The 14,616-nt window shown below is 42.1% G+C and overlaps 1 protein-coding gene across 6 annotated transcripts in view; it reads right to left on the reverse strand.

The window, feature by feature from the left end:
* The window catches only part of LOC113122054 (zinc finger protein 516), a 43,444-nt gene that overhangs the window by 6,287 nt on the left and 22,541 nt on the right, over positions 1–14,616 (reverse strand). For 4 of the 6 annotated variants that reach the window (XM_026292976.1, XM_026292979.1, XM_026292977.1 and 1 more), the window contains exons 2-4: positions 10,054–12,343; positions 5,613–6,944; positions 2,113–2,217 (exon numbers count right to left, since the gene is read on the reverse strand). In XM_026292976.1, the coding sequence (XP_026148761.1) occupies positions 2,113–2,217; positions 5,613–6,944; positions 10,054–11,818 (3,202 nt within the window). In that variant the 5' untranslated portion in view covers positions 11,819–12,343. Of the gene's footprint in view, positions 1–6; positions 1,953–2,112; positions 2,218–2,278; positions 4,477–5,612; positions 6,945–10,053; positions 12,344–14,616 lie in introns of those variants that run through there. The other 2 variants (XM_026292980.1, XM_026292981.1) reach the window with 2 other exon arrangements.

The following is a 14,616-nucleotide window of genomic DNA, read 5'->3' on the forward strand; positions in this document are numbered from 1 at the left end:
GTGGGGGGAGAAGGAGGGCAGGGTGGGAAGGGGAGGAAGGGGGCAATCGGTTAAAAGCTCTACCAGATCCACACACGCATTTATGTTTTTTATTTATTTTTTTTTCCTCTATTACCACCAGCCACACACAATATCGTTTGCCACCAGCACCCTTGCTAATAAAGGGGATGATGATGGCGGCGATGGCAGTGATGATGGTGATGGAACCTGGTGGAGGCAAGTCGGTGATTTAATATGACGCATGTTAATAGAGGCCTCGGGGTGGCTGGCCTTTTCTGCATGTGCACGTCCATGCTGAAAACAACCGTCGGTGACAACATTAATTACAGCCTCTGCAAGTGTTTACAGAGCATGGGCATGTGTATGTGTGTCTATTAATACAGTGTTTGTGTGTTTGTGTGTTTACAATAGAGCTCGGAGCGAAGCTGAGCACTGCATCACTTACCATTTGGCCTCTGTCACTTAGAATCACTGGCTGTGCCACATATCATTCACACTCTCTATAAAGAAGCTACTTAACTCACTGTCTACTGTGATCACCGCCAGCTTGGCTGATGGACATGACAGGACAGGAGAGGAGAGAGAAGGAGGAAGGAGGAAAGCCTCAGCTGAGGAGAGGAGAGGAGAAGGAAGCAGAGAGAACAAAAGGGAGAAGGAAAAGAAAAATGAGAGGCGAAAGGGTGAAATGTCAGAAAACAAGAAAGGAAAAGAAGGAGATTAGAGGGAGTGAGAATAAAGGACAGTGGAAGAGGAGATATGAAAATGTCTTGTGAAAGGAAAAAAGTGAGCAGGAATAAGGAAGCTAGGAGGAAAAGAGTGTGAAGTAAGAAAGAGGATCAATGTAAGATAAAAGGAAAAAAGGAAGGGATAGAAAAGAAAGGAGAAGGAATGAGAGGGAAGACAAATGGACAGAGGACATAAAAAGACAGGATGTCTACATCAAGCTATTTAGTGACATCAGGACACATGGAAATGGATTCATAAGGATGGCGTGGACAAATGTTGTTCTGCTTCATTAGCATGTGCAATTCCATCTCTCTAATTGACATGTGATTAATAATGTATACGATTTGTCACAGGTCGGTATCCAGAGCAAATCATGCTTCACTTTAAAAAATAGAGACAGCTGCCCAGCCCAGGGCAAGGAAGGACTCACAGACTGCCTGTCACACTCAACTGAACAAAAAGATCTGTTTTGATTTATTTTGGAGAACGCCAGAACGTAGCAGACGTATGGAGAGTCAGATGATGAAATATTGCAGAGAATGTGAATCCCCGTGCATATATTCTCTACATCTCATGTGAGCCTTTCTGGGTGGATAAATAGCTGCGAGGGTGATGATGAGTGTGCGCACAGGTGGCACAGGAATTAGTGACTGTTGAAAAAGTGTGGCCAAAAAATGAGAACATCTAGTAATACATGAATAAGAAGTAACTAATAAGGTTGTTCTACAGGTGGAAGCAGGATGCTGGACTTGTCTTCCATGCCGCATACTCAGTCGTCACTGCTGTTGCTCTTTGCTGAAGTCATTTGTCTATGCTTGTCATACTGTTGCCTTTTGGATCATTTCACAGTTTTTGTGACTGAAGCTCTTGTAACTGGATTGCCAACCACTTTTTCTTCTCTTTTAGTTGCTGTGTATGACTTTGAAAACTCAAATGAAAGGACAGACTGTCAGACCACCCTCTTGTTAATGATCTGTTTGGGTTCTGTTCAGGGCCCTATTTAGGAGTTCAAAAAGCATCCTTTACATTGATTTATCATTTTTGATGTTCCATGATTTCTCCTGCCTGAAATGAATTACTTTTTTTGGCCAAGAAAAACAAACGTTATTAGATCGTGAATTGTCCATTTTTGTATTTTGTCACTTTGCTCAAATGTGCAGGCTCTGTTTGTGGGAAGGGGAGGGGTCACTACTTTGATATGCTTCTACTTTCCACATTATGTTTACCTGAAATTAGAAGAAAAGATGGGAATCTTTGAAAAGGAGTTGTAGTTATTTTGCAGGAATTTTAAAAAAGCGAAGAGTTAATAGCTAACAGAGAAGTGATTTTTAAGTGGTATTTGCAGTATTTTGTGTAGTCCACGTGTATGTGCAGTGTTGTGTTTACCTGTATGGGACCTCATGTGAGTGCGTAGGTGACTGGGCTGACTGAAACTCTTCCCGCATTCATGACAAAAATACTGCCCCTGCCTCATGAGGGACGTCAGCATCCCTGATCAAACACACACACAGAGAAGAAGAGAGGAAGACACAGTTAAACAAAATACTAAAAATCAAACCGAACATGAAGCCTCATTTGAACATGAAGCCTCATTTGAACATGAAGCCTCTTTGTATTACAGTGGTCAAACGAGTTAAAGACTTAAACCAAATGGATGTGGAAGCATATGCAGATGTCACTGTTCAGTTTAAATCAACAGGTCTTTCCTTTAAAGATCATTCAGAAATTACGTGTGTCCAAAATCCTTAGCTACTGCATCCTTCTTCCCCTATTGAATTGAGTTTTTATAATCTAAGTGTGGACTGTATGCAGTAATTATTATATAAATAATTACTGAAGTAAAATGATTATTGTGCAACTCACCAACAGTCAGTAATGATGCAAATAAATTACTGAGTGTCTATTCCTGGTGAGCTGAAGCTAATATGCCTTTGTTTTTATACCCATTTTTATCTCAGCACGTAATGTTTTGATAAATTTGCTGTTTGTCAGGTGTGTTTATGATGTTAGCAGTTGTGATCTTTAAACAACACCAGCCGCTTGAAGGAAGGTGAATTCAAAGTGACAAACCCTTTAAGAAACATGCTTTGAGTTTATAATTCAAATTTTCAAAATGTAGTCCATACAACTGTTACATCTTTTTTCATAGGTTTAATGTATGAAATCCTTATTTCACATACAAATATACAATACAAAGGTAAATGTGTCTTAAAATCACAAGTACTTTAAGTTTTCCACTGAAACTTCATTTGTGACTTTTTCTGTTACAGGCAGGAGAGGTGGAATACATGAACATCAGCATCAGTTCATTCTAAAGCAGAAGACATTTTCATGTGGCGGTGTTTGCAGAGACTGAATAAAGACGTAAAGGTCAGTAATGGTCAGAGAGTGAGTGGGTGTACACAAGCACAGAGCCTGGTTGGAGCGGTGGAGGTAGGTAGCATCAGTAGTGGACTTGCAGAGGCATCATTAGTATGTCTAATGTGTCATTATGAGCGGCTAGCTCCAGGGGCTGGACTGCAGCTGTCACACAGCATCATCTCAGAGGCTGACAGCCAGACACACACAGCACACACACACACCGCATAAATTACAGGCAATTAAAACGCCCTGGCTGTGATGTGCCCGCTCCGCTGCCCGTGTGTCACATGTCAGGTGTGTGTTTCTGCATGCGTATGTGTATCAAGAGTTGTATATATGTGTGTTCCAAGGGAGGAAAGTGAGGCACAGGCTGTGGTGCACACAGATCACGGACAAGTCACCTTTGCATGTAATGGCCTTAAATGGCAATGGCAATGTCATTTTCTTAATGGAGGCAGTGAAGTAGTTTAGCCATCATTGAAGAGTCTGGTGTACAAATTTGAAATGACAACCAAAATTGGACAATTCAGTTTTTTAATTCTTCACTGAGGTCATTCTGCCTGAAAGGAACTGAATAAATCACAACCAACAGAGCCACAAAATTCTAAAACCTCCTTGAATTAGCCTACCTGTTTTCTGACACCTCTTCAATTTAACTTTCATACACATTCTATAAAGAGCAGTGTTATCTGCAGGTAAACAAAATTGAAAAGAAAACGTTAGAAAGATGTTATACTAATACAGAAACAGAGCAGTGTTAATGCGGCCTCTGAAACTGAAACATTTTGAAGCCCAACAGAATTTGGTAAAGCCAACAGGTGATTTGAGAGGTTAACAGAGTAGCCATTCAGCATAGAGAAAACCTGTGATGTACGGTGACAACAACAGCTGGATCACTATATTTAAGACATTACATTCATATCATTATGTAATTACATAATAAAGTTACCTAGTGTTTACCTATTGAAACATATCTGGTGGAGCAGGAGCCAAGGGGTCAACAGCAGAAGGAAAAAGCATTTAAAGACTGTTGGATGAGTTTGATACTGTAATCACACATACTCAGATTCTCATGCACACATACACATGCACTTGTGTGACCTCCCTTACTGACAGATAACAGGCCTGGAGGTTTGAGGGTGCTAAGTGCAAAAAACCCCCCACTGGACACACATCAACACCCCAAGCATTGAACCTGGCGTATACCTGGGCAATGCCCACTAGTTGTGCACATGTTTGTATATGTGTGTGCATGTGGAAACTGTATTGGGGGGGGACAAGGAGGACAGAGAGGTGGAGAAGGTGACAGAGAGTGTCTCTGGCAGCCAGACTGCTGGCCTCTGGATACTCCACTTCCACTCCGGGCCGCCAGCCCTTCTCACTGATGCACTAATGAAAGACAAGACAGAGCTGGATGGAAAACACAAGCAGACACAAATACACACACACACACACACTCATACACATATTACAGAGAGAAAAGGGAGAAAGACTCAGTTGCTCAAAAAAGGTCACTTTATAGCATGTGACTCAAAGGGCTAAGGCGGATCGTGACGATATGCGCCTGGACGGGTGACAGCGATGTCATGCGTCTGCTCTGGGGCTGTTGTCTTTGACCCCTGGCTCCATACAGCCCCACTTGACCTTAGAGACACAACTGAAAATGGGCAAATAATACGGATGTTTGGTAATGACCATTTCCAAAGCAGCTGGTGGGGTAATTATTCTGTCTCATCTCTCTCTTTGCCTCTCTCTGCTTTGCTTCCCTCCATTCGCATCTGGGTGAGCCTCTCATCAGGCAGAGTCATGACCCAAACAGTTTGTGACAGCTTTCTGGGAGAGTGGAGCCAGAGACTAGGCACGCCTCGCAGACCTGAGAGTAACAAAGGTTCTCTCATGTCTTTCTCACAGTAAAATTACACACACGCTCATTTTGCATCTGAAAAACTCAAGTACATATGGACACACACATGCACAGATACACATTTGCCCAATTAAAGCTTTTTTATCATACCTCAACAAAAATGCCACGGCATGTGTGTGAGCCCATTTAATGTATCTTCTCTTCATTATTCAAAACCTTGTCAGAAGAGACCAGAATATGTGTCTGTCAGTTTAGGCCAGATGATGAGTGAGAGTCTGTTTGTTAGAGAGGCTAAATATGTATACATTATTAAATATAGGTCATACATTAAGTGTGGCTCTATGTGACTATGGGGGGAGTTTGTGGTTTAGTCAAATCTAGTCAATTCTACTCTACTCATTCAAGGTCAGAAACAAAAGATGCTCAACTACTGGGAAATTTTTCTCTTCAACTTTTGACCTTTAGCATTTTCTCCAAAGCCAAGATCCTTTGGGCATTTTGTATGTGAGCTGATGAGGGATTTCACAGAGCTTTCTCCAAATAGCCTTTTCCAAATTATGGACTTAATCAGCAAAACACAAATTTGCATTGTGTTACTGCAAATGTTCACAAATGCATATCTAAATCCACCAAGAAAAAATGAACAAAATTAGCTACTTACCAGTTGGGTCTAACAGGGCATTGGCTGTACCCCAGCGGTGGTATAGGGCAGCCAGTTCATGGGGGCTGTAGTTTTTGAGGACACTGAGGATGTCACTTGGCATCTCCTGTGCTTCTGTGATTGGCTCCTGCTTCACATCTCCATGAGCTTCAGAGGTCAAAGAAGAAGAGGAGGAGGAGGAGGAGGGTGAATTCTGCAGAATGCCTCCGTGTACCTGGGAGGTTCCGTAGTTGTGTCCGGTTGTGGAGTTATGGGTGATGGTGCTGGTCCTTTGAGCGTTGGCCCGAGTCTGACTCTGAGAGTTGGAAAGCGAATGATGAGGGGAGCCCTTAGCTCGGCTGTATTCTGCTAGGCCATGTTTGCTGGACAGCATGAAGCCCAGGCCCTCCTGAGGCATCAAGTAGCGGTCTGCCATCCTTGAAGCTGTAGCAGAGCTGGGACTTGGGACTGAGGGGCGTGAGAGTGTGCCAGTGCTCTTCTCTAAGGAGCTGGAGGATGACAGTGAGCTTCCCCGAGGATAAATATCCACTTTGGGTCTGAAGCACGACTGATGACTCTGGTCCTCTTTCTGTCTGGCACTGCTGCTGCTGCTGCCTGGCCGTACAGGGACTCTCCTAGCCTGGGTGCCTGAGGTTAAAGAGGAGCCCCTGGAGACTGAGGAGGAGTGGGTAGAGGATGATGATGGTGATGGTGTGGCTGCAAGACTGGGTGGCCTGTTCTTTGTTAGAACCTCGCCAGAGTATGTTGGGGGTTGGGTTCGCAGTGTACGCATCACTGGAGGCAATGATGGACACTCCTTTCCTTCCAGGACTGGTGGGGGACCAGTGCGTCTCCTGGACGATAACAAGCTGTCCTTAGAACGCTTTGAGTTGTTTTTCAGGGCCCATTTAGGAGCCACATTTGAGCTACTGCTGTTGATGCGGTGAGCCACAGTCTGGTGCATCCAGAGCACCTCGGGATAGCGGGTGGAGTGGGAGCAAAAGGAGCACTTGTGGATAGGGAGATTCTTCTTGTCCAGAGTTAAAGAGGTTATGCTCCTGCTGCCCTCGGCCCTCACACACAGATCCACAGGGGTCATGCTCTGATCAAGCGGAGAGGATGGAGCTGAAAAGTAAGCAGTAGTGGATGCAGTGTTGTTCAATCCCTGCAGAAGAGCTTTCTTCAATTTGGGGTAACTATTGGGGGTGCCTCTGTCTGAACTGGAGCTGGGGCTGGGAGTAGGGCTGCGTCTGTCTTCTGGGGTGGCTGGGTGTTGGACACGAACATGAGTCAGATAAGCCTTGGACTCTGTGGTAACAAAGTTACACAGACTGCAGATGTAAGGCTTCTCATCTGTAGGGGGGGAGAAGGACAATATAAAAGTCAATGACTGCCAAGAAAATCATCTCATTCACTTTTCTCTAGTACCAGCTGTAAGTCAGAGCTCATTGCTTGAGCCCACCATGCCAGATTTATATTGTTTCTTCCAGATGTAGCCACTAGGATGCAGTATAATCTAATGTTCCCATATCCTTACTATTAATTTTAAATGCACCAAGAATATATCTGAATATGACTTTTTTTTCCTGTAATACAGGTAGTTAACTGTAATGTATACTGTTATCACCAAGTATTCATATTCCTATAGTTTGTATTCATTTCTATCATTTCTCTAATTTTTGGGATATGTGTGTAACTTCAAGTATTAACAGAAATGAATACATTTTTTGGCATAATATGAATGGAACAATACAACCTATCAAACTTAAAAAGTTAGTTTATCTATCATTTTGTGTTACAGGCTCTTGTACTGGAATTGCTTTAAACTGCAGAGACATACACTACTGAGTCAAATTTGCTGATTGCTGAGGTGCAGCTTGATAAATTCCCCACTAGGTGGCGTAAATGTTCTGTCTTTCTTCACATTAATTTTACTGTTGTCTCCTGAAAAATTGATTTGAAGAACCGATATAAGAATATAAGACTTATGATAAATTTAGTAGCAGTTGGTTGCTGTCGCACTGCCATTAAATAAAAAATAATAAAGTGTGAAACATGAAAATCCTCAAATTGGAGGTGTTGAACAAAAAAACTACACAATTAGACGTGAGTCTTTTAATATTTTACACATAAATACTGTTACTTACATATACTGTAAATAGCATATTACTGTACTCTTGGCTACCCCTCCCCATTTTAACATCATCAGTAACCTGCCATCTGTTTTCCATTTAGCTTCCTGTTGGCAGCAATGGCCAACACTCACAGCTCAGACTCTGCCAAGGTGAAACCCTGGGACTGGACAGTTTTATAGGCTAGGTGGTAAAACTCAAGTCCTGTTTATCAATTTGATACTGGACTTATATTGATCAATTATTGATCACCCAGAGCTGCAATAATTGAATATTAGCCAAAATTGTACTATTGTCACTCCAAAATAAGCATCAGTGCAATACTGAATCAGTCGTGTGTATTAGCATGTGCACATAAATATAACTCACACTACACTTGTAAATGTTGCGGTAAACAACATTACACACACAGAAACTAAAACCAACAAACGTGACACCGGCTTTACACCTGTATGGATGGAGTTGTTCAAAAGAACGCACAAATATCAATTCTCTGGTTGAACTGAAAAACAGTTTGTAAAAACAGTCTGTATATCAGTATCTGCAACTATACACTGCTGCTCCTCATTTGCATTCCTAAAAAGTGGCTACAAGAGGCATCATAGTATTTGGGACTAGAATGTCCTCTGAGTCTCTCTTTCCCCAAAGCCTGCATGTCTCTCCATCAGGAGGTGACTCTATAAATAACCAATCCCTCAGACATGAGGCAGCCTGGCTGGCTCAGTGGTAAGATGAGTGGCTGAGTGACAGTGGAGGTATCACATAAGGTAACCTTAGAGATTAGGAAAGAGTATGTGGGGATGGAGAAGAAAGGCAAAGAGAAAAAGATGATGGAGGGATAAAAATCTAAGGGTATTCAGTAGATGCTGACTTCATATGACCTTTAATACAAATTGGCTTTGTCACAAATATCAATAAAATCCATTAAATATTAACAACAATTTAACAGATCATCATAAACAGATTCTATTTAATCATGTGTCTTGCTGTTGTGATGTTTGTATCATGTTACATACATTTGTACACAGTGTACATTCTGAACTAAGACTTTATTGAACAAAGATCTTGTATCCACATGTAATTCCTTAAACCAGACAACAGTAAGAAGGGGACAGTGCATACAATACAGTGTATCTCCACTGTCGATATGGTATATATTACTATATAGTTCTTATATAGTACAATATATATACTACAGCACTTCTACTATAGTACTTCTACTTCTACGCTAATAATTTATTGTTACACAATAAACAACATCAGTGAAGGGTAAAAGGAAACACGGAGACAGATTTCCATGGCAAAGACAAAAAATGAGAGCAAAAAACTCATTCACACAGATAAGGGGGGTGAGGGGAGTTTCCTGAGACAGGAAGACCTGAAATAGCACACAGCTCGATCAGGCCCGAAGAAATGTTGCAGCTATTTTTGAATGTCTGTACTAAAGGGAGGAATGGAAACAATCATTTTAGTTCTTCAGCAATCCCCTCTCCTAACCTGTACAAATAGCGTTCTCAATGAGTTTCGATGTTGGAAGAAAAAAGCCAGTGTGTACTGCAGGAATCCTCCCTTTGTCATATTTCATCTGTGACTGTGGGTGTCTGTCTTTTTTATAGTGTTCATTGGTTGTGGAGGTGAAAAAATGATAGGCATGTCAAAAATGTCTTCTGCTTTACTGGCATGCCTCTGAAAGGCCCAAAGTTTCACTTAACTGTTAGCTTTATTGCTCTGTCATACATATTTTTGCACTGTTGTAAACAGAATTTTCAGGGGCAGTTAAAGTTTATTGACCATATTTAATAGTATTTATAAGCAGCACTGCTGGATCATGATGTAATTGTGACATTTAGCCACATGGTGGCTCCAGTTCCCACTGGAGAGACGAATGAGGTGAGGAGCTGCCCCTACACAAAGCACATTTCATCAACATGTTTACTACAGAGTGACAATTGGAGGCTGTGAGTGGGAGGCTTGAAAATGGCTACAGTCATTTCTGCCACTAAAGAATCTAGCAGTGCATGATCTGTAAGTGTGGTCATGATTATAGCATTTATTTAATTGTATGGCAGTTATGTGTTTTATTGTTTTATTAGTCTTTAAGATTCAAAAACTATGAATCACAACATTACGTTAGTACAGTTTGATGTAGTTTATTGTTTCTACACTATATGTGACTGAATGATTGAAATGTTAAAATAAACCGCAGTTCCCAAATCAAAAATATTGGTATATAAAGTTAGTACTTGATCATCCTTTTGTGGTTCCTTTAATCACTGTTTAGACAAGAAAACTTAAGTGGATAAAGAAATCGGAAGAAGCTGGTGACTAACCTGAAAGCTCTCCAGAGTTTGCGGTGCCCATCTCTGAGGCCTGATCTCCAAGAGTGGAGGCTGGTGGAGAGTCTCCATACCCTGGGGTGCTGGGCCGGCTGGGAGAGCCTGACTCTGGATCGCTGGTGGAGCCCCATCGGTCAGCCCTTGCAGTTTTTTCCTTGTCTCCCACAGACGGCCTGCCCCCATCCTTCCTGTGGACTCGCTGGTGAACAATCATCTGATGGCGACTACGAAACAGCTTCCCACACTCAAAGCACTCATTTGACTTAGAAGAAACTTGTGACTGGGATGGCCGTCGTCTGTCCTGGCGAGATGAAGGCCGGTACTCAGAGTCACTGAGGCTCTCTGGTGTCCGGTCCCCTGAAGAGGCATGACTTCCCAACCCAGTGCTGCTGCGTCTGCTTGAACTGCGCTTCTCTTGACCTTGCAGGACATAACGACTACTCTCCTTTTCAAAAACCACAGCAGCCCCAGCGAAGGCCTCCTCCCCCATACTTCCTCCCCCAAAAGAAGCCTTGTAGCTATGTTCCACTGGCTCCACAACTCTTCCTTTAGTGGCTAATTGCCAGGCCTGGTAGCTGCAAACTGGATCTAGTTCTGGGATTCTTTGACCCAGAATCATCTTTTCACTCTCCTCATCACTGTTAAGGGTTTTTTCCTCAACAGGCTGGAGGTCTAAGTAGTCAAGTAAACGTCTCTTAGCAGCTGGTCTATCCTCATCATCACTAAGGCTGCATGGGCTTTGGGATTTCCTGCAATTTCCAAGACTGTGAACTTTATCATGAGCTCTCAGACTTTCTCTGCTGTGGAACAGGTTGCCACATTTGGAGCACATCTGATACACAGATGTAACAGAGCTAGTAACTGTATCAGGATCTTGGGCAACATCATTGATGGTAGCTGGATGTTCAGCTGAATCTGCTTTTGAACGTGACCTAGACTTGGTGTTATGTGTTTTCATGTGAGACTTGAGAAACCAAGCTTCACGGAACCGTCGTCCACAAATGCGGCAGCAGTGGTCCAGGATCCCTGCATGTTTTTTCATGTGTGACTTTAAAAACCAGGCTTGGGTGAAGACCTGGCCACAGGTCTCACAGGGGAAGGTCCCATCACTGTGCGGTTGGATAACATCGGATTCAGCGATAGCCTCTTCCTTAACAGTAGTCTCCTCTTCCGTGTCTGCTGTGATGTGGACCTTTTCAATGTGACTGAGAAGCTGGTCTTCCCGCTGGGCCTTGTAGCCACAAAGACGGCAACAGTAAGGCCTCTGGTCAGTGGCCGATTTTTCCCTTTTTAAGGTCCGTGCAGGCACTTTTCTCCGATTCTCCTCACCACTATCCCCATTGATCATCCGGTTACAGGCTGAGCTGCTCTTAGTTGGACTTGTGCCTCCATCTAAACCTTCTGAAACACTCATCTCCTCCTCCTCTGCCCCACCCTCCTCATCCTCATTGGAGTGATGCCTGGAGAGCGTACCCAGTTTGTGGCTACGAATGTGAACTTTGAGGTTGCCCTTCTGAGAGGCCCTGTGGTCACAATAGGGGCATTTGTAAGGGCGCGCACCAGTGTGGCGTCTCATGTGTTGCGACAGCGAGCTGAGGAAAGGGAAGCTGCGTCCACAAATGTTGCAGTCGTAAGCCCCAGGGATTTTGTCATCCTCAGCCTCAATCTCATTTTCAGGGTAGGCCTTAACTGCAATGAGCTTTTCCTTCTGACCTCCTGCTTGGATCTCCATCACCTCCACAATGTCTCTAGGATTCATTGTGCAAACTAATCTACCCTGTCCACCTGGCTGTTCACAGACTCAATAAAACGTCTTACTTACTGCTATCTGCAGCTGTACATCTAGGGATGTCTAGCTCTCTGATGCTGGTCAGTTAATATGCTACCTGTCTTCTATCATCCAGATATTCAGCTGCTTACACAGCAGCTCATTTAGCACTCTCCAGTTATTGGATACATCACCATCTATACATCTTCTTCAAGCACTATCAATGATGAATCAATCATGTCTCAAACTCTGTGTGCAATTGGCATCCTAAAAAAGCGTGTAGTTTTAACATTTGCTAGAAACCTGAAGCAATATGTAAATTGACTTCCAACTAGGTTTTTCCTCAATTTTAGGTCATCATTGTGTCAGTCGCTTGGAGTTTAGAGAGGTTTCCGTGTCAGCTCATCCAGCAAACTCTTGATCTTCATTTCAAAGGTTCCCCTTCTTCATCTTGGGTTTTTATCAGTAGCTTTTAGGTAGGGAGCTCTCTATACGACGTTCATGTATATGATCCACCTGAGAATAAAGAGAAAAGAGACAGGGAACATGGTGAAGCTACAGTATTTCAAAACGCTTTCAGTTTTCAGCCACATCATTCAGTTATGCTTTGCATGCACACTGAAGCTAGCTACAGTATGTAGGTGGACTGTGTGTGTCATTAAAGCACACCTCTATATGCTTGCCTGGTAAAGTAGTTGAAAATAAAAGGTAAAATCAACTACCTGATCACACAAATGAAATCAAACAAAATCTCTGACATCCTTAAAAACTCATACGTGCATACTGTTCAGGTGAGATCACACATTCTAAATATATTCAGAAAAGGTTGTTATTATCATGTATGTGTTTCTTTGTTATGTATCTGTGCTTGTACACACACGTGCATGTGTGTGTTTGTTGTGATTGTGTATAAGTCATGCAGAGCTTGGGGGCTGTGATGCCACACTGGCTGAGTCAACACTTTACACAGTCAGGGTGGGGGTGAAGGGGGAGTCATGTTCACATCAGTAAGATCAGCAATGCCACCATATTCTTTCCCTATACTGGCCTCACACACCCGCTTCAACTGACACTATCACATGACAGGGATCTTAAGTACACAACAGGAAGTGGCTCTTCAGACAGTTTGCTTTGCTCTATTTCTCAAACAGGAATGGAATGGGGTCAGGGAGAGAGTCAAAGAGAAAGAGAAACAGAGAGGGTGATCAGAATAGACAGACTTTTAACACTGTCAACTAATTTCCAGTGGTGGGAATAGTTCTTTGCATTAGCATAACATAACACTTTTTGTATCAGTTACTGTTCTGTCCTGCTGTATAAATATTTTAAAGTGTATTATGTCATGCATATGTTGAAACTGCCAGAAGTTTTCACCACCTTTCTTTAACTATTATTATTACTTTTTGCAAGTCCCAGTCCACTCACAAGAATCACTAAAGCTTAATCACATCTTTTCAGGGGGAGCTCTGTCAGCTCAGTAAAACATCAGTCAGTAAGACAGCTTTCTTTTGCTTTGTTATTTTAACTGACACATTTTTCCATGTACAGTTAGAAACAACTTCTAAAGTCCTATCATATACTGTAAAGATCAAAACTCTGAAACATGAAAGGAAATTTCTATGGGAAACTAGAGTATTAATTTCCGCAGATGTTAGAACCAGAAAGTGTAGACTATATGAAATGTGACTGACAGCATTATTACAGGCTATTATATAAAGTGCCAGAGCCCATAAGCTGAGTTACTGCCAGGCTCTAATTATAAGTGGATAATTGATCATAATCATAAGAGGGTAAGGTGGTGGAGGAGGGACGTTAGAACAATCATATGTCTTAAACTCTCGCACTGAAAATGACTACCCTGCGCCAGAGCCACCTATCTATCTAGAATGATTTATGCTATTGAAATCATTGCAACCTCAATGCTTTGACATGCCTGAAGTACTTATATATAAGGCTTCCAGCTAACATGTACTCTTCCAGCCAGAAGTGCAGCTGTAGTACTTTGAAACGTATTATAAGATTCAGATCTATTACTGCCTAAATATAACCAGAGTAGATATAAAAAGGACAGAGGCTTACTGTTTCTGCTTGCATTTGAATACCTAACCTTTTACATTTTTAGCCATGCCAAGTGTAAGGCTATATTTATGGCATTGTCAGTGCTAATTTTGATTGTATTATTTCAACAACTATTGAATGAAATTTGATACACATCACCAGCATAAATTGTAATTTTTTGATCCTTTAATCTTAATTTAGGAGTATTCACCAGGCCCAAATTTGAATTTCTGCAGCACTTTAGACTACATACTTGCAAAACTGCATGGTATATGCAACATGGCTGCATGACTGTCATCATCACCATGACTATCATGACTGTTTTTACGCATATTAGAATCAGTATTAGATGTAGGAGTGTTACGTGAGCCGCCTCCTCCTTCCATTTCCCCTTTTCCCTTTACGTCCCTTCCCTTTATGTCCCATCCAGGCAGGGACGTAACAAGGAGAATAAAATATTCTACTGATCTGTACGTCCTGTGCAGTTACAAAACAGCACAGTAGTCTGCAGTTTTCAGTTTTAATTATTTTTAACACCATGACACCATATCAAGTCATTGTGTACAGAAGTATAAAAACCTTTTATATAAACTGATGAGGTCACTGGAAAGAGCTATAAAGTTCAGACATATAACACACTTCATATGAGTAACAAAGACGTTTGTGTGAATAACATCCAACACATGACATGATAGACAATCAGGTGATGATGGGTGTATACCAGTACGAAG

This window comes from Mastacembelus armatus, chromosome 16 (genome assembly GCF_900324485.2).
Source record: "Mastacembelus armatus chromosome 16, fMasArm1.2, whole genome shotgun sequence".
NCBI lineage: Eukaryota > Metazoa > Chordata > Actinopteri > Synbranchiformes > Mastacembelidae > Mastacembelus > Mastacembelus armatus.